At 48.8% G+C, this 17,764-nt stretch overlaps 7 protein-coding genes across 7 annotated transcripts; 3 read left to right on the top strand and 4 right to left on the bottom strand.

The window, feature by feature from the left end:
- Window positions 1–252: 252 nt before the first annotated feature.
- Window positions 253–1,699, bottom strand: DFJ58DRAFT_797569 (Isochorismatase-like protein). Its single transcript, XM_041390641.1, has 7 exons — window positions 1,292–1,699; window positions 1,149–1,235; window positions 1,014–1,078; window positions 915–957; window positions 708–865; window positions 480–657; window positions 253–431 (listed from the first exon to the last, which is right to left on the bottom strand). The coding sequence occupies exons 2-7, from the start codon at window positions 1,216–1,218 to the stop codon at window positions 322–324; spliced, it is 624 nt and encodes a 207-aa protein (XP_041241781.1). The 5' UTR covers window positions 1,219–1,235; window positions 1,292–1,699; the 3' UTR covers window positions 253–321.
- DFJ58DRAFT_797567 (clathrin adaptor mu subunit) lies at window positions 1,693–4,090 on the bottom strand. The gene is made up of 11 exons (XM_041390640.1): window positions 3,964–4,090; window positions 3,701–3,906; window positions 3,513–3,625; window positions 3,289–3,439; window positions 3,097–3,226; window positions 2,907–3,041; window positions 2,676–2,836; window positions 2,453–2,628; window positions 2,334–2,404; window positions 1,902–2,283; window positions 1,693–1,841 (listed from the first exon to the last, which is right to left on the bottom strand). Exons 1-10 carry the CDS (start codon window positions 3,999–4,001, stop codon window positions 2,118–2,120), a joined length of 1,347 nt encoding a protein of 448 aa, XP_041241780.1. The 5' UTR covers window positions 4,002–4,090; the 3' UTR covers window positions 1,693–1,841; window positions 1,902–2,117.
- Window positions 4,091–4,643: 553 nt separating this feature from the next.
- On the top strand, window positions 4,644–6,949 carry DFJ58DRAFT_797563 (hexokinase). The gene is made up of 9 exons (XM_041390639.1): window positions 4,644–4,862; window positions 4,911–4,952; window positions 5,000–5,035; window positions 5,084–5,190; window positions 5,240–5,517; window positions 5,614–5,802; window positions 5,855–6,408; window positions 6,460–6,581; window positions 6,632–6,949. Exons 1-9 carry the CDS (start codon window positions 4,699–4,701, stop codon window positions 6,763–6,765), a joined length of 1,626 nt encoding a protein of 541 aa, XP_041241779.1. The 5' UTR covers window positions 4,644–4,698; the 3' UTR covers window positions 6,766–6,949.
- A 2,155-nt stretch (window positions 6,950–9,104) lies between these two features.
- Window positions 9,105–10,647, bottom strand: DFJ58DRAFT_730120 (uncharacterized protein; the record flags this gene model as incomplete). The annotated part of the gene is made up of 2 exons (XM_041385839.1): window positions 9,105–9,418; window positions 9,468–10,647. The coding sequence occupies 2 exons, from the start codon at window positions 10,645–10,647 to the stop codon at window positions 9,105–9,107; spliced, it is 1,494 nt and encodes a 497-aa protein (XP_041241778.1).
- A 201-nt stretch (window positions 10,648–10,848) lies between these two features.
- Window positions 10,849–13,283, bottom strand: DFJ58DRAFT_797559 (uncharacterized protein). Its single transcript, XM_041390638.1, has 9 exons — window positions 12,945–13,283; window positions 12,671–12,889; window positions 12,515–12,620; window positions 12,213–12,388; window positions 11,913–12,159; window positions 11,833–11,864; window positions 11,730–11,777; window positions 11,598–11,669; window positions 10,849–11,541 (listed from the first exon to the last, which is right to left on the bottom strand). Exons 2-9 carry the CDS (start codon window positions 12,870–12,872, stop codon window positions 10,994–10,996), a joined length of 1,431 nt encoding a protein of 476 aa, XP_041241777.1. The 5' UTR covers window positions 12,873–12,889; window positions 12,945–13,283; the 3' UTR covers window positions 10,849–10,993.
- A 1,109-nt stretch (window positions 13,284–14,392) lies between these two features.
- Window positions 14,393–15,560, top strand: DFJ58DRAFT_705308 (ATP7, subunit D of the stator stalk of mitochondrial F1F0 ATP synthase). Its single transcript, XM_041383708.1, has 6 exons — window positions 14,393–14,554; window positions 14,613–14,652; window positions 14,719–14,945; window positions 14,999–15,103; window positions 15,172–15,253; window positions 15,306–15,560. The coding sequence occupies exons 1-6, from the start codon at window positions 14,525–14,527 to the stop codon at window positions 15,341–15,343; spliced, it is 522 nt and encodes a 173-aa protein (XP_041241776.1). The 5' UTR covers window positions 14,393–14,524; the 3' UTR covers window positions 15,344–15,560.
- A 310-nt stretch (window positions 15,561–15,870) lies between these two features.
- On the top strand, window positions 15,871–17,602 carry DFJ58DRAFT_717175 (uncharacterized protein; the record flags this gene model as incomplete). The annotated part of the gene is made up of 8 exons (XM_041384337.1): window positions 15,871–15,970; window positions 16,051–16,220; window positions 16,275–16,408; window positions 16,464–16,769; window positions 16,820–16,914; window positions 16,965–17,147; window positions 17,196–17,334; window positions 17,392–17,602. 8 exons carry the CDS (start codon window positions 15,871–15,873, stop codon window positions 17,600–17,602), a joined length of 1,338 nt encoding a protein of 445 aa, XP_041241775.1.
- Window positions 17,603–17,764: the final 162 nt, after the last annotated feature.

Genomic DNA, 17,764 nt, shown 5'->3' with positions numbered 1-17,764 from the left:
GTCTCAAATGGACAGGATGAGCGCTGCCGATCCTGTGCAAGTTCCAGACCTGCCCACGGCACACTGTGGGCAACTCAAGTGGCGTAACCAGGTTCCTTCTCTCTAAAGGACGCAGCCAGTGGTCACTTCAAGTTTAAGTTACCTGTTTAAACATCAATTATGTGGGGACCCTTACATCTTCACGTATGGATGTCTTGATAGATCCTAATGTGGTCCATGCGATTCTCCGAAATGACTCTTGTTTGAGTCACTGCCAGACCGACTGAGAAAAGGCCCTGCCTTTTCGATTCGGAGAATATGATACAACTGGGGTAAACAACTCTACAAGAAGGAGCGGTGTCGTAGCATCTTCTGCGAGGTTCTTACCGTGTTATCCTTCTCTTCCTTCATGATGTTCGAAAACAGTTTGAATCCGGAAAGACCAGCATCCCCTGGAATCAATGAGTAGGCCTCCCCATAATCTGAAATTAAAAGCGCACGTTGCAGTTGAAAGGCCATACTCTCGCTAGTGGTGATGTATCCACCACTCTGTCGAATCCTCGCCAGTGCAAAAGGAATCTCCTCTTTGTTAGAGCTAGAGACGCCATCTGCTATCACGTGGACATTATATCCCGCCTCAATTAAGTCTAGAGCAGATTGTAACACGCAAACTTGTGACTAAATCGAACGATGTTACTGATGAGGCAGTCGTTGTAGGGTAAACTAACCTCGATGCCAAAAAGCACCACAGATTTTATTTGTGGGCGTTCGTGGAGTATGGCCTTCACTTCCGGCGTCATCATGGAGAAGAGCCCTTTCGCGATAGTAGCAACGAGAAGGGGCCCTAGGGAAGGTAAATCGATTTCGGGGATGGTGTTTCCGAGGCCTTTATTTTTCGGTGACTTGATTTCAAAGAGGGACGAGAGTGTACTCACCTTTGGGATTCTGTTCCGTGACAACCACGGGGATCTCCAACGCCTTGTGCATCTTTATGTGAGTAAAGGCATGATAGGGAGTTGGTACGTATATAATACCTTTGCTATCTTGAGCATCTTGTTGATCGTCAACACCAGCTCATCAATACCGACAATGAGATTTTCTGATTCATATCAGCGAATGGCACGACAGTCGATTTCAGCGATTCGCAGTGGATTCAAAACAAAGCGTACTGAAACGTGTTTGCACGTCGCAGAGGAAGAATACAGTCTCCTCTGGCACAAGCTTCGAAACTGCAGGCATAGTGACACAGATAAATGCTATTCAAAGGTTTGTGGTTACCAAATGCATCAAGGTAGAACAAAAGTATGCTCACAGATGCTGTGTTACAAGCTTGTGAATGACATGAATGAGGTATGCTCGAGACTCGCCGAACGCCGGGTTGTAAAAATCTTGCTTGATTGTTTGATGGGGATAAGATTAATTCGAATTAGCCGGCACGTCCTTGAGCAGGTGACATCTTCGCCTGCTTTTTCTGCTACTGTTCTCTATTGCATCATGCCAATACTTGTTCCTCATTGAGATCGAAATCAAACGGAGCCCCGATTAAAGGGCATCAGGATAAATTCACAGAATCGTCTCGTTCTTTCTGCAGGCCCATCTGTCAACCAGATCTTTGTGACAGAATGCCAGAGTTTGGGTTATGCGCTTGAACAAGAAGGACCGACTGCCTTCCCTTATTACAAGGTCCGGCACGGGAAATTAGAATGATCACCTGGCTGATTTGAAGGAGGTATACGGCTGTGGAGTTGCAGTGGCTGAGCGCCAAACTCTTTTACGCGGCAGCAATCAATTTCGGGAATATGTCGCTAGTATGTCGCTCCCCATTTCATAGCTTACCAGCTTGTTTCAAATGCGGTCCGGCACTAGGTTCCGCGACGATGAGGCAGCTCCCTTGTGGTCGTTGTGAAAGGAGATTAGCTTACCGAGCGTAATTACTCCCGAAAAAGTGTCAGAGCCCTGTGTCCGCCCCGATAATGCCATCGAAATGCTGGAGATGTTCATTTGCGAGCATCCCAGAACTTACCGCTGTGAATCAAGCAACTTATCACGGGAGCAGTTGTGCCAGCTCTCAGGGGACTCGTACAGTTTGCATGGTGCAAGTCTTGGAAATATACAAAGTAGCCAGGGTCCTAAGCTGGCTACCATCTCCACTCGATCGACCCTTTGCTGCGCATCCGCACTCCTTTGTACATCTTGTACGTCTCGCTTGAGAGCGACAACCGATCGACCTTGAGCGAAGAGAAGCTATGAGAGGGTATCTCGAAGCGTATTTGGAACGCATGTGCTGGACGTGGGGCTTTGATTCTGGAGAAACATAAACATCGCAGATCCGTGAAATTATCTAAACCGCTTACTTTGACGTCCATGAACCTCGAAGAATCCAGCTCCCCGAAGACCGCATATTCAGAATCTCCCATCGGAGTGTCTAAAGGGAGTGATTTTTTGGACAGAACGAACTGCCGGTAAAGCGTACCTTTGTTCTCGAGTTAAATGACCATGATCCATCTGCGCTTCCCACAGATCCTACGCTAGAACCTGCACTTGACAATGTACATTGCGCGCTGGTCGCATCTTCTCCGAGATAGAATTTCAGTTCTAGATTCTCCATCACTTTTATCAAACGCGAAGTCAGCGTGAGGGCGAACGTTCCTGCGCGGTGTCAGTTGTAGCTTAAAAACATCAGTGATCGATGGTACCGCCAAATTCTCCCATGTCCATATTCGCTTTGAGGGAAAGTGGTATGGGCACGTTGCTGATGAGCGCGCTTTGTGGTGGTCTATACTGATAGTCTGCGAGAATGAACCGCCCCTCAGGAGGTACAAAAGATAAGGTATTGTCGTGGGTCCATTTCTGCAACCTGAAGTTAAGTCAAGAATCACTGTTCAGGGATGACGCTGCGAAAATGATAGATTCACAAGACCACTCACCGTACACATGGATGAAACGCGCACTCCATCATCACATTAGGATTCGCGAATGTCAATGTCAGGTCGGGTGTCCCGGAAAGTTTTGAATTGCTCTCAATTTTGCCAAAAACGTTGCTCACTAACGTCGTGCCATTCCTGTATTTGAACGGTTTTAACAGCACAAACGGGCTGATATGAACTTCGAGCGTACTTTCCGACGATGCCTCGCATTTCTTCAACGACATCAAAAAGGATCTCATTGTGATTATGCCGAACCCCAGCTTTACGCCATGGTATTGGCGATGAAAAAGCTCCACTGGCACCATTTGAACCGAAAGAACCTATGTTACCAAGAGGATGTTAATGCAGTTTCCAACAATTGCAAATCAAATAGATGACTGGCCTCCCTGTCTCGCGCTTGGAACTCCTGGAGTAGCTGGTGATACCGAGGCGAGAAGCTTCGAGATTAAGGATGGCGAGAGTACTATATCGCTCAACGCGTTCGGTGAGGTTGTCAGTGGATGGCCAGACGAATCAAGCGTTTCCTCGAGAAGCTGTGAGTCCAAGACAGATATTCAATACGAGTAAACATCAAGTAGTGGAAAGCGTAATAACATGTCCACGAACCTGGTATACGATGTCAAAGTTGTCCTTGAGAGTTGCAACACTGACTATGCCAAAATAGTCTTGGAGTATTTCAACGAAGGCGTCGAGAAAGGCGAATGCAATGAGGGGATCCGCTGATAGAGTATCATCAGTTGCTGCCCGAGAAAACCCCAAACGTGCCGTTCATGACCGAACCGCTGACCACTCACCATCTCCACTAATGGTCGCAACGAATCTCATCCCGCCAACCTCGACATGGCAGCACGCACTGGAACACGATAGCTCTTCAACGTATATAACCGGGTCTACGCTACCCTCGCGCGGAACCTTTGCTAACGCGTTGTTTAACGCTTCGATGTGCAGTAAGGGGTACGCTGCCGGATAAGTGGTGTAACTGGACTGGATGATGGGACGTCTGTATGAGAAATCTTGTAATTATGGTAACCAAGAAACAAAAGATGGTGAACTATACCCCGCTGGATCTAGTATTATCAGGCCGTCGATAGCCATGGGCGATGATAATTAAATGGACTTCCAATGGGTGCTACCAACGACCACGAGACGCACATACTAGTCTTGCCTAACAAAGCAGACTCGTCCGGAAAAGGTTATGTTCCCAAGTGACTAGAATAAGCCGCTGAGCTACTTTAGAGCCTACATAGTACTAAGGTAATTATATGGAGATCATCTTTTTCAGGCTAAACCTCTCAGAAAGTGATGCAGATGGACTTGATATGAGCTGGAGCTCGATTTCTCTTACTCGGCGATGTGCGACTGATTAGACACGGGCCAATGAAAACGATAAACGCGCAGTAGATATCTGATCATGATAGAACACAACCTCGTCAACAACATGGTTTGCTGGTGTGCGAAGCGAAGTAATAATCCGAACTAGCTCCGAAGGCTGGTCTAATAGTCGGCCTACCTATGTTCAACTTGCGAACGGAGATTCTCGGGAATCGAGGTCACCGCGGGTTGTGCAGCAGACTGAATGTACGATACGAGGGATATGATTGAGATTTGAGCGAGGATTGGCGAAGATTTATAACTTAGGTATACGTACTTACCAAACTACTTGGTTAGTGTCCAATAGCATAGTGGTCGCCTTGAGATTCGGAATGACGTTCTTACTAAAGTGGGTAAAGCTTATCTGCTCACGCTGTCTTTCGCTAACCAGGCTCAGCCTCCATTTCTCTCCTGTCCTGCCATGTCACACACCACCGCGCTTCATGGCAGCGCAAAGGAAGATATCCTTGAGTCTCTCTACAACCAGTTCACTATCGACGATCAGCGTCTCTTCAAGATCACTCAAACATTCCTCTCAGAAATCTCTGATGGTTTATCCAGTTATGGTCGTCCCATGGCGATGATGCACGTTCCCCTGCTTTACGTCTTGTTCCCGATCTGATTGTCAGATAGTCCGACGTTTGTCAAGGGCGTGCCAGATGGCTCTGAAACGGGGTATGTGGATTACCCCACATATCACTTCACCTGACTGAGTACCCTAGAACATTCCTCGCCCTCGATCTTGGTGGGACAAACCTGTGAGTACTAAATCATATCATGTTTTTATTTGCCTTATGGATTGTCAGTCGCGTTTGTGAGGTCACTCTGCTCGGAGACAAGACCTTCTCCCTCCGGCAGCAAAAATACAAAGTATCTGAGGCCCTCAAGACTGGTGAGGTGACCACTCTTTTCGGTGCGACCTTTGTGCTTTCCCTCGCTACTGCCTTTCAATGTTTTCTCAGACTACCTTGCCGACTCCGTGGATGCTTTCCTCACGGACACCCCCTCTCAAGGCCACGGCTCTCACGTATCTCACGCCGACGAGGACAGTCCATATGTTTCCCTGGCCCTCACCTTCTCCTTCCCTGTGGAACAATCCGCCCTCGATTCAGGCGTTCTCCTCACCTGGACCAAAGGTTTCTCTGCAAAGAACGCCGTTGGAAAGGACGTCGTCAAGCTTCTTCAAGACGCGTTTGACCGGAAACATATTCATGTCAAGTGTGTAGCTCTCGTCAACGACGTCAGTCAATATTTCTTTCATCTGCGATCCTTCATCGGATCTACATCTCCATTTTACACGTGACCGCATGTACTGATGAGAGAATTTCCATGATAGACCGTCGGAGCTCTTCTTTCGCGAGCATATACATCTGGCGGATGCATCCTCGGTGCTATTTTTGGAACAGGAACTAATGGGGCTTATGTCGAGGAAGTCTCCAAGATCACTAAATTAAGCCAGAACCCTACAGTTGCTGCAGGTGGTGAAATGATTGTGAACACCGAGTGGGGTGGTTTCAACAACTCTGTGAATTAACTCCTTCTATCTCATCATTTTGATCACTCATGTCGAACTGCAGCGATCTGCCTTGCCAACGACTCCATATGACAACAAGTTGGACCGCGAATCTATTAACCCACGTTTCCAGGCTTTCGAGAAATTCATTTCGGGAATGTATCTAGGGGAAATCGCCCGAAGCGTGATTCTTAGTTTGATTGATGCCGCTCCGAAGCCGCTCCTCTTCGGAGGTCGGTCCTCGGCTCTACTGAATAAGCAATGGGGACTGGACACTGCGGTTCTCAGCGAGATCGAAGAGGCATGGGAATGTCTTGGGCGATTCTCTCTGCCAGCACAAGGTTCCCCAGAAGCTCAAAAGGAGGAAAAGTTACGGCGGATACAAGGGGTACTAGCGCACCGGCTAGAACTGTCCCCACCTGACATTTCCCTCGCGGATGCGGACATCGTCAGGCAAGTGTGCACTCTGATAGCATCGAGGGCTGCACGCATGAGTGCAACGGCTGTAGCAGCTATACTAGTCCATACTGAGCGAGCACGACTGTGGGACCGCGGGGAGCAAAGTTCCGCCGGGTTGAAGGATGAAGGCAAAAGAATCGGTGTTGGGGTAGATGGAAGGTAGGAGCAGTACCTTTTCTATTCAATTCTTACTAATAAGGGCGTGATAAGCTTGGTCGAATTCTATCCTAACTTCCAAACCAAGCTGCGAGCATCGTTACGGGCGCTCGTTGGTCCTGAAGTGGAAAGCCGTGTCGATATTGGCATGGCCAAGGATGGGAGTGGTGTGGGTGGTAAGTCTGACCAAATCAGCTCTTTGGTCTCCATTCTGAATGTGTCCCAGCCGCTCTCTGTGCGCTCGTTGCTCAGAGACAGAGTCAGGCCAACCACACAAACGGCGCATATGGATACGACTACGAAGATATCAAGGTTACGCCGCCCACGGAAGTTGCGTACATTTCCTCCTTATCGCGGTGAGAAGCATAAGTGTACAATTAGAAGACAGACGATAGGGTGTATAATGCTGGGCAGTATCCATTTATGTATCGAATCGTTGTTATTTTGCTAGATGCTTGTTTGTTTTCAAGTCTGTAACATTAGTATACGTTCAAGTTATCAAATGATTTCATGATGTTAGTATGCTCATACCACTCGATATCTGATCTCATGTTTTAATAATGGGTTGGATGCAACTGCAAACAGGTACCTACAACAAGCATCCGTTGGTAGTATACGCCAGACTGGTCACGAGCCTACTATAGCACGGCAAGAGTGAGATCTGTTCTACGGCCAGACGGAGCAGCTCCTTCGATACGGCATTCATGAGACCGGAACACTTCGACAACACATGGATGATCAACACCCTATTGCAAAAGAGATCATCGGAAATAAGTAGGTGCTCAAAATTTAAAGGAAGAGAACAGTAGGGTACGGTTCATCGTGGAACCACACCCCGATGGAAAAACTAAACGGCAAAGGTGATTTTGAGGGTACGGGACAATGGACAGGGCCGCCCGACCGTGTACAGTAATTTCATCCCAGTTGTCCTTGACCTCGGGAGGAAGGGCATTGGGACTGGACATAGGGGTTTGTTATTGCAAGTAGGACACAAATGGGAAGCCTTTGCCAATACCCGTCTCTCGGTCACGGCCGACGTAAACCCTGGCTGGATTCCCGGATGTAGCTCACGAAGGTCGGATTCTTGTACATGGAGTGTGGGGAGGTCTTGGTGTGTCGGTCGCGTTATCAGCAGGTAGAAAGCCTGTCCGTGTCTGTGTTAACGAGATCGAGCATGAAGTAAATATGGCATGTTACGAAAAGTACGAACCAGCAATTCCTGGACCGGCGAGAGTCCCTATATAGGCACTTGGCGGTGAAGTGATCCGGGTCAAAACATGCTAGCCTGTCAGCGATAGCTCGCGACACCTCGAAAAAAGTGCAAAGCACAAACGAACCTAAACCTGTCCGCCGCCCCATATCTCGCACAATGTTATTTCTCGTCACAAGATCATGCATGAAGAATGAATGTACTCATGTCGAGCAATAACTGTACGGCGGATACTGGGCCCCCTAGACGTTGTAACATTAGCCCAATCAACGCTACTACGCTCGTTTTCGCTTCCTTCACGACGGATTATTGACTAGTCCATATGGGCTCCTTGCCCGCCTTTGAATCGTTCAGTCAAAAATCCAGCAAAGTATGAAATGAGTCCTTACATAAATCCCTTATCCGCCTTATCTGTTTGGCCGACAGAATTCACGTATCCCAATCTGCCTTTGATTAGATAGTCACTTTCACGCTGAGTCGGGGAGGCAAGAAGTGCGGTGAAACGTAAATGCGCGCGCTCGGCGGAGAATGTACGTACGTCGTCCCTGCCGAGTACGTCCACGGAAAGATGCTGATAGGGTATCTCGCGCCAACTTCTCGTCACAATCTGCATGAAGTCATCGCGCCTTCACGCCTTGAGGACTCAGGGTCTACAGCCTGTCGCATGCGGGCGCAATCAGACCGCAGTAAATTATATTATTCCCCACAAGGTTGTAAATGACCGACTCACTGGTATTCGATTTTTAAATCTTGAGGAGCTACCACCTCTAAGGATATCGATAGACGGACGCGGATAGCATGTGATAACCACATCGGAAGTTCGCGGACATGCGGTACATGCTGGCACATGATGCATCGATGTCCGATGCGTGGACTTATGCGGCGCAGGGACATCAATATACAGCATCTGTGCATGGTGTACCTTGACGGTCTGTAGCTGACAAGTAGAACAGCAGGGGTGGGTGTTTTGTGTCCGGAACAAGAAATACATCCCTCGATATTTTCTTATACAACCGAGGACATCGCATTTCATGTGCGTGCGTTGATGCCTCTGTATGTATTCAGGTCAGGATGTACAAAAGTATGATGTATGTATGATATATCGCCTACTTCACAACGTACAAGCGAGGGTACAATTTGTATTTTCTTTTGCGGTGTGTGTAGGGTCGAGAGGTCGAGATAAAGGGGTATGGCAATGTGCTAAGTTGTGCCAAGGACGACGTCGAAGTGGTGCGAATGCAAGGGATGGCACCGCGGGCGGTAGGTGGAGACTGGTGAGAAATAAAATGCTAGGGATGATGCGAGGACTATGCAGGAAAAAGAGCAAGCCGCAGTGACATCTTTCTCGTGTGTCAACGACGATGCAGAAATAAAGTTAACGACAATCCTACACGGTCCAAATGCGTAACGAGCAGTGCGGAGTCAATGTATAGCGCAACACATCATGAAACGAAAGTAGATGAAGTCACGAGCCCGAGCTTTAAGGTATTTAGTACCCATAACTCGCGCGGCCATTCGTGGCGGCCGACGCGCCCTTTGCAACAAGATTCATGTTCATGCTGATGGGCTGGCCATTGGTGGCCACGCCATTGACGGCTACTGGTGGCGGGCCCACACCTGGACCGACAGTCGGTCCCCCCGGTCCAATGACGGCACCTCCAACGAGGGCAGATAACCGCGAGATCTCCTCGCGCGATGAGACGAGAGCGGAAGTGAGTCGCTCGTTCTCGGTCTGAAGATACTCGACCTTGGCCTGCAATGATGCAAGCCATGCCTTTTTGCGTTGTCGACACTTTAGGGCGGCTGCACGGTAACTTAGTGACCTGAAGAGGCAATCTAAAGAAAGGCAAACCTTGTCTATTTCGTTCGAGGAAGTTGCGTCGCTTTTCTTCCTCTGTTTCGGGCTTCTTTGTCTGTTTCCGCCCCCCGGGGTTCTGAGAAGGTGGCATGTCGTCATCATCCTCGTCCTCCTCATCCTCTTCATCGTCTGTAGAGGCTTTGCCACGACCATTTGTGCTGACACTGGTTACAGTGTTAGCGCGTGCACGTTTGACGGGACTGGTATGCTGCTGAGACTGGGCACGAGCGGTGGGAGCGGACTGAGGTGGTGGACTTGCTGCGTCATAAGACTTGCGCTTTGTACCACGTCTCCCATTTGTTGCATTTGCAACATTATTAGCACGTGCCTGTGCTTCTTCACGCTTGGTAAGCTCCTGATGAGCTTGGGAAAGCAGATATAAGCCATTTGCAGCAGTGCTTGCGGCGGAGGATGCGCTGAGGTAAGGAGGATCACTGTTTTCTTGATTGGCAGTGATGGATGTGGATAGGTGAGAACTGGTGGTGGGAGCATGAGTGACGGAACTATACTGCGCTGATGAGGAGTTAAGAACACCGGTAATAGCGCTGAGAGTGTTTGGTGTTATAGTAGCGTTTGAATTAGCGCCTGCATTATTATTCATAAGCGCCAAGAACGCGGCAGTATTTGGGGAAGGAGGGGGGAAGGAGACAGGGCCCCCGACAAGGGGTGTCAAGCCGGTGCCCGGTGTCAAACCTGTACGGGGAGTGAGGCCGGTGCGGGGAGTTAAACCCGTTCGGAATGAGGTGTCAAAAGGCATATGGGATGCGGAGTCTGAACCCTGCTGAGGGCCTGCTAGCATTGCAGGAGAGAGGGGACCAGCACGTAGAGAATTTGCGAGAGATGAAGAGAATTGCCAACCATAACTCTGGTCTGTAGTAGGGGATGCTATTGCAGCGAGAGGGGGTAGTACTGGTCTTGGGGAAGTAGACCTACCATCCTTTGAATTTTGATTTGAGGCAGCAGAGGATGGTCTGTCTTTAGATGAAGCGGGACTATGTGAATCACGTTTTGAACGGGGTGAATGGCGAACATGGGAGGGGCGGGAGAAGGATTGTTCGAATGGGTTTGGTTCGAGGTCAAAATCTGATCTAGTCTGTCTTGGAAGAGGTTGTTGTGGAGGCCTGACGTCAGGGGAGTTGATTGTATCACCGTTTTTGGATTCTGTAGTGGTCATGATGACGAACGACGATGACGACACAAAATTGTTACTAAATGTCGTTTTGTGGCACGAAGCCAACTACTCCGGTATTTGTTTGTGGCCCGTGCGTAATTTCTCCAATTTTCTTGAGGAGAGGTCAGAAAGGAATGACGACGTCTGACGTAGTCTCGTGTTATATTGAACTTGAATCGGAGTTCGAATAAACGCTCGATAAACGCAATCATTTCCTACTTTAAGCACATCCGACACGTCATTTGTAATTCTTCACCCCTAATTTAGCCATGTACTATGTTCGTCATCCCGTGGCAACACCCCCTTCACATATGATCCGCATAATTTACCCCACCCCTCCTACATACCCTCAATATGGGTATCCTCGTCCCTCTACTTGCTTCCCATCCCGCGCTGCACATTCATCCAAGTATTTCAGTATCACATCAGCGTACATCTTACGCCCTTTGTATACCCCAACATCATCAGGCCAGCTTCTTATGGCGCTTGCAAGCCGATCAGCTACTCCTGGCTCCCGAACCAGTTCCTCGATCTTGAACAAGTACGTGCGAATTCCAAAAACAATCGCTCCTGTCCGAGGAAGCCGACGCAAAGTCTGCCGCTCCGATCGGAGTCGTAGTGTCGACGGCGCGAGGTACGGTGCAGGTTGGGCAGCATGCCCGTGTCCATGTAAAAATGTATCCTCCGGTCCATTCGTCGATTCTGACCAACCTAATTCTTCTGGATCGACATCGCAAGCGCTCTCTTCCTCGACATCCAGTCGTGCCTCAACGTCGGCATTTGCCACGTGCGTCGACGGCTTGCAAGTTTGCATAAAATAATTATTTCGAATCACCGGCTTGTCCACCGGCATCCGTTTGAAAAACTTTTCCATACTGGTCTGCAATTTTTCTTTGACTTTGCACCCGCCGTTATCAGCATGGACAGCAAACAATATCACGGGCCATGCTTACACCGTGGAACGTTTCCTGAAATATGAATATCATCCAGGGCCATCCCGATCTTGTCCCGCATGCGCCAGAATCCTGAGAACATGCAGGCGTTGTTAGGAGTAATCCTCAAGTTGAACCGCTGTTTCCACTAACCGGGAATGCAGATCGCACCTGCCTGGAAATAGTACCTGCCGTCCGTCCCTGTGTGAATAAACGTTTTGAGATTTATTACCCAAGGTGTGCAAAAGCCCTATACCCTCGATCATCAGTGCCACGTCTTCTTGTATACTGAGTACAGAAGGTCAGAAATGTCAGATATAGTACCACGATACTTACAGCCCTGCAGTGATCCTCATGGCCTCCTCGCCCATTTCAACGCCGTCCAGACCCTCCAGCACCCTCAAATCAAATTTCTCTCCTGTCTCAACCGCTTCGATGGTTTGCACGGGCTGTTGCTGTCCCCAAGCGAGTGATATGCCACCAATGGACGGTGCTGGTACATCGTTCGGAAATCGTGTTACTCGAAAACTCGATGGGTATCGCCGCGGAAGGTACTCTGCTAGTTCATACACGAGTTCCTTGGCTGTAGTTTATCAACAGAGATTCAACCCTTCCCATTTCGGGAAGATAACACACCTGCCCATGCGCCGCCTTGGACCTTGACAGATTCGTCTTCACGGGCGGGAAGAACGCGCACGGCGTCATGTCCGCGCGTGCGAACGCGGAACTTGCGCACACGCTGCCAGTGCGGGTAGGTAGAGTCTAGTTCAATCCATTCACTCCAGGGCATCGTGCGAATACCCATTGTGATTCTGCAATACGACAAAATTCATTAGCCATGACTTCACAAATCATATTCCAGGATCGTATCCACACGCCACGCATGCGTCAACATTTAGGCAGCGCAGGCAAAAAAAGGAAACAAACAAAGCACTTACTGATATTCGCCATACCGAAATGGTCTATACGGTACTGGGCGCACGTCATTCAGTGGGAAGGGGCATGGATCAATCTCGGGATAATTGAATTCCTCCGCGATCCAGTCTATTAAAGTGAGCGTCATCGTGACATATACCAGAATCGTCAAAACATACCGCCCGGTTCTCTATTCTTGTTCACATTCCTATCTTTCTCGGTGACGCGTGACGTATGAACAACGTTCGAGGATCTCCTTCTCGACTGAACGAAGCTGTACGTCAGAAAAATCGCCGCGGCGGCAAGGAGAATGCTAGGCAGCGGTCCTAGAGTACGAAACTGCTCAACGGCAGCAAGGGAAGAAGCAAGAACCCTGTCCATCCTATAATTCAGGCAAGCTGAGCATTTAAACCTAAATTTAGTCAAAGAAGGAACGGGCGTTGCTTTACTCACAAATACGTCGTTGGGCCTAAGCTCGATCCAGGCTCTCTGCGTCACACGAGCTCCACTGCCCTCGATCTGTGCCCGTGGTTCTAGAGAGAAGGGTTGAGGTCCAGGAGGTCATTCGTACGTATTGGACGTTCTTATAAGGGCAGCGGCGTAAGATAAGGGTGTCAGGTGATCGAGTAACGATACGGATGTGAAAGTCATGTTATCTGAACGGGCCGCGTATATATATCACTTTGGATGTCACACTGACGTAGTTGCTTCTAGGCCTGGGATGATGAAGGAAGTTGTGATTAGACTCGTAACCAGTCTGACTATGCGTCAATTTGAGATGGTGAGAATTTTCCGACTGGTCGAACTCGGAGTGATTTGGCAGGCGAAGCGAGGAGTTTGAAATTTGGCAGATGCCGCTTTGGCTTGGATGGTCAATCCTTCCAGCCTGGACGAGGAAGGAAAAAATCTCGCTGTCCTCAAGATACTTCGTGGATTTCGGATGACTGTCATGGACCTCATGTTGCACTCGATCTCACAAAGACCCTCCATGGCAACTTAAGGGGGAAAGTTTTTTTCGGAGCAAGGCGCTTGTGCAGTTTCTTAATGCGTTGGGCACCGACGAGCGAGCAACTTCGTGTCAGTTTACGACCCCTTGCTATTGCAATGGTTGTTGACGAGGTTGACACCGAGATGGAAACATATTTTTCACATGTCATCAAAAGATGTCACCCCCGAACTACTCCTCCCATTTAATCTCGACACGTTGTTGACAGAGCCGTTACAAGAAACCACTCCGTTGCTACGTCGCATTCTTCTGTCAGCTATGCAGATGGTGCGAGCTGTGAAGGAGAACAAACATCAGAATGTCAGTCGGACGTTGTGATTCTTGGGAAATAAGATCGAGGCCTCGATAACTTGGTGGTGTTGCGTCGTTGAAAGGGCACTCGTAAAGTCCGTCGGGAGATCTTCAATCGCATCTCGAGCAGCGAGCGATAAAGGTCGTACGGAACTGATGGTCAAAACTTGATATATTATACAGTCTGAACGACGGTAGACGCATAAGTTGTACTACATACGATCAAGTACCACCGGCGCGACTGGTAACTGCTAAATTTCAAACTCCTCGCTTCGCCCTGCTACGCCACTCCGAGATCGACCAGCCTGGCTATGTACACCACTCGAGTATCCGTGGTAGTATACGCCAGGCTGGTGACGAGCCTAAGTTGTGATATCCTGGAATCCTGGATGCTCGAGAGTCGAGACATTAAAGTTCATACTTCACAAACTTTTACGAGGCTATTGGGAACCTTAAATGTATGAATTTGGAACAGAACCTTCGTGTAAAGCAGAGGAGACTAGAAATTGAATAAATGAAGCACTCAGCAATGTTATCATGTACAGCTTGAACTTTGCGCGCGTCTATTTTCTTTCGTCGAGAGTCGGAATGAACGGGATCGGCAATTCCCGGCCTTACATCCGCTCGTTGCAGTCTACTTTCGCGTCCTTTGCAGCATTATTATTTGTGGGTAGCCAACGCGTGCCTCTACCTAGTGTCTAAGCTACTCGCATTATTTCCTGCCTTTCTCTAAGCCATGGCATCAAAAGCAGCAGTAGCCGCGGTTGTAAGTCTGGGTTTTTTCGTGCTCGGTCGCGCTCTCATCCTCGTTTCCCCGCTGGCAGGACTTTACCCGCATTTACTCGACACTTGGGCTCGGAAAAGGCATGAACCTGAACCTCGACTTGTAATTATGATGCAGCTGGGCTGATGGAGGTTTTGTATTTGCAGATACCATCGCTGCTCTGCAGGCATTCCGCAAACGGCACGGGGATGCTCAACGCATCCAGTCGCAATATGCATCTCAACCCACGACCGTTGACCTCGCACACTACCGCTCTGTGCTGAAGAACACTGCAATCGTCGACGAGGCTGAGAAACTGTTGAAAGATTTCAAGGTTGTTACGTACGACGTGAATGCCCACGTCAAAGCTATCGAAACTTTTGAGGCTAAAGCGGTATGACCTCTGCGCTGGTAGTGGTGCTGTGACTAAGCTTATGATCGATGCAGGTTGAGAAAGCCCAAGCGACTGCTGCCCAGATTGACGTGGAACTGAAGGAGTTACAAGCAACGCTCGCTAACATCGAAGAGGCTCGTCCGTTCGAAGACTTGACGGTGCGTCTTCTCTTCTTGGTCTTGGAATCCAGTTCTGATTTTGTTTGTTTGTTTGCTTGCTTGCTTAGGTGGAGGATGTCGGCAATGCCCACCCACGGATACTGGAAGCCGTCGAGACCATGGTCAAGAAGGGCAAATGGACTGTACCGGGTATGTTCATTCGCTTGTGTTATATTTCGTTTTGCTTGAACAATGCTTTCAGGTTACAAAGAGAAGTTCGGCGACCTTTCGTTGATGTGAGGTATTGCTGTAACCTACATAGAGCATTGCACCGCATTCCCTGTCCTGATCGCATCCTGAATTCTATATATGCTGGACAGACTATACCTGTTCTGGTGCTCGTTCATAAAACCTAAGTTGTTTATCTGGATTCTGGGCTTCTACTAGTAGTAGTACTAGTTAAGATTTAGAGTTGCCCAAGTGCGGGGAAATGATAAACGAAGTTGATTGGCTGACTACGCTACTGGTACTGGTATCTGCTAACTCGGGTACAGGGATTCAGGGAACGACATTGAGGAAAAAGCAGTCACATACACACAGTTGCTCCTTCTAGGCAGTCGAATCCAAGAGAGGTGGCTACCGCGACCGAGGTCGCGACTGCAAAACTAACGTGGTGACGTAAGCATACATTTATGTCGGCGTGTGACGCACTGCCCTCAAGCGCTTCAGAGTCCAGACATCCACTGCTGCTTGCCACAGTTTGCCACCCGCTTTGCGCTCGCATTGTTCGGACTCAAAGCTCAGGTCTCAGACTTCTACAATATTTGATGTCAAGTCCACCGTCGCCCACTTTAAAAATGGAATCTCCAGCGACCGGGGCAGGATACTTCTCTGCACCTTTCGAACGTTTTATACGAGACGAGACTGGTGCCTTTACTTTGCTAGGCAAGTCTTCTGCCCTGTCGTCTCGTCACGGCCATCCCAACCCTAACCTGCTTTTGCGATAGATACAATGGAGACATTCTTTGACTCTCGGCTCGACTTACTCCAGCGGCACATACAAAAGCACAGCGATAGATTGAAATCCAAAGCTGAGGAAGCTTTGAAAAAACGCGTGCAATCAGGTGATCTGCTGGCGGAGAACTTCGATCGCGAGGTCAAAAACTTCAAGCTGAAGGTACGTTCGAAGCTACAATGGGGTGTTCATCGCGGTTTGATGCGTCTATGACAGGTTTCGGCCCGTATGCAAAATCTAGTTGATTCATGGCATTCCGCCAAGGTAGTGAGGACACGTGACAAAGTGTCATTTTTCTTTAGTGTCATGTCCCTCCTTGTGTCGGCGTTGCTCTTTGGCTTGGGTCCACAGTACGCACCCTTGGGAGTTCCTTGTGTTGGGTGGTGACTGATGTCCTGGGTGCAGATGGATCCATATCGCATATACAGTGCAAGGCTTATATCTTCTTCCTCTTCGTGCCTACCAATACAAGAAGCGCTCGTGGCATTATTTCCTTTTCGACCTCTGCTACTACGTCACCATCCTCAACTTTATCTACATGTGGTTCTTCCCATCGAATGCTGCGCTGTTCATGGCTTGTTACAGTTTATCACACGGCTCGCTCGCTAGTGCTGTTATCACTTGGAGAAACAGTCTTGTTTTTCATGACACGGATAAAGTCACATCGTTATTCGTGCATATATACGCGCCTTATACATTCACGGTGATCCGGTCCGTTACAACTGGTCTTATCTATGCAAATTATTCATCACTATGGACAGGCACTTCTATCCGAATGCAGAAGACAGGTTCCCCGCGCTGAAGGCACTCCCGTACCTCGATCCAGTCCGTGCTCTCGTTATGAGCGGTGCTATATGTAAGATTCATGTTGACGATGTTGACAACTGAACATGACTGGTTATCTAGATATCTCTTGGCAGTTGATGTATTGGAAATTCGTACTGGTAGATCGTCGAAGCAAGATTGCATCTGGCCAGCGAACGACGTCGTTTTCTTTCCTTCTGAATGACAAACGTAGTGCCATTGGGCGAGCTTTGTCGACAGTTCCTCCACAGTATCGTGAAGTTTCGTTCATGGCGGGACAACTCGGTGTGTGAAGTTTAACGCCACGACTCGGGGATGCTAATTCTCCATCAGTATACTCTCTCCTTACAGAACTACCTGCGGTGTTCTTGTTGTATGATAGCCCTCTGTGGAGTGGAGCATTCCTCATGTTTATATTCTCTGTGAGCGTCTGGAACGGTGGCGGATTCTACATCGAGGTATTTGGTCGCAAGTAAGCATCCTCAACTCTGGGTCCTCCGCACAGGAATCTAACTTTTCTCCTTTGAAGGTTCGAACGCGAATTAGAGGCGCTCCGAAAGGAGCTCGCGGACAGCAGCAGTAATAACGGCACTAGTCGCTCTGGTAGATCAAGCCCCACATTTACAGATGGTGAATCGCTTGCCGGGACGCCGTTATTAATAGTCCGGACGTTACCAGCCACCTCCCTTGACGAACTGCTCGTTGAAGCCGAATCCCCTGACAAGGATAAGGATCAATAGGCATAATGCCAACGACTGCCCAATTCTCATGTATTTCTCTGTGGCTTAGACACGCCTCGAAAGGCCACATATTGCAATTCGCTGTGCTTCTTAATGGATACCCTAGTTATCTATCACGTTGTATTATACTACATACATGCTATTTCGTTGTTTTCTTTATGG

Source organism: Suillus subalutaceus, assembly GCF_016647625.1.
Source record: "Suillus subalutaceus strain FC151 chromosome Unknown DFJ58scaffold_84, whole genome shotgun sequence".
Lineage (NCBI taxonomy): Eukaryota > Fungi > Basidiomycota > Agaricomycetes > Boletales > Suillaceae > Suillus > Suillus subalutaceus.
This window is presented reverse-complemented; position numbering and strand designations above follow the sequence as displayed.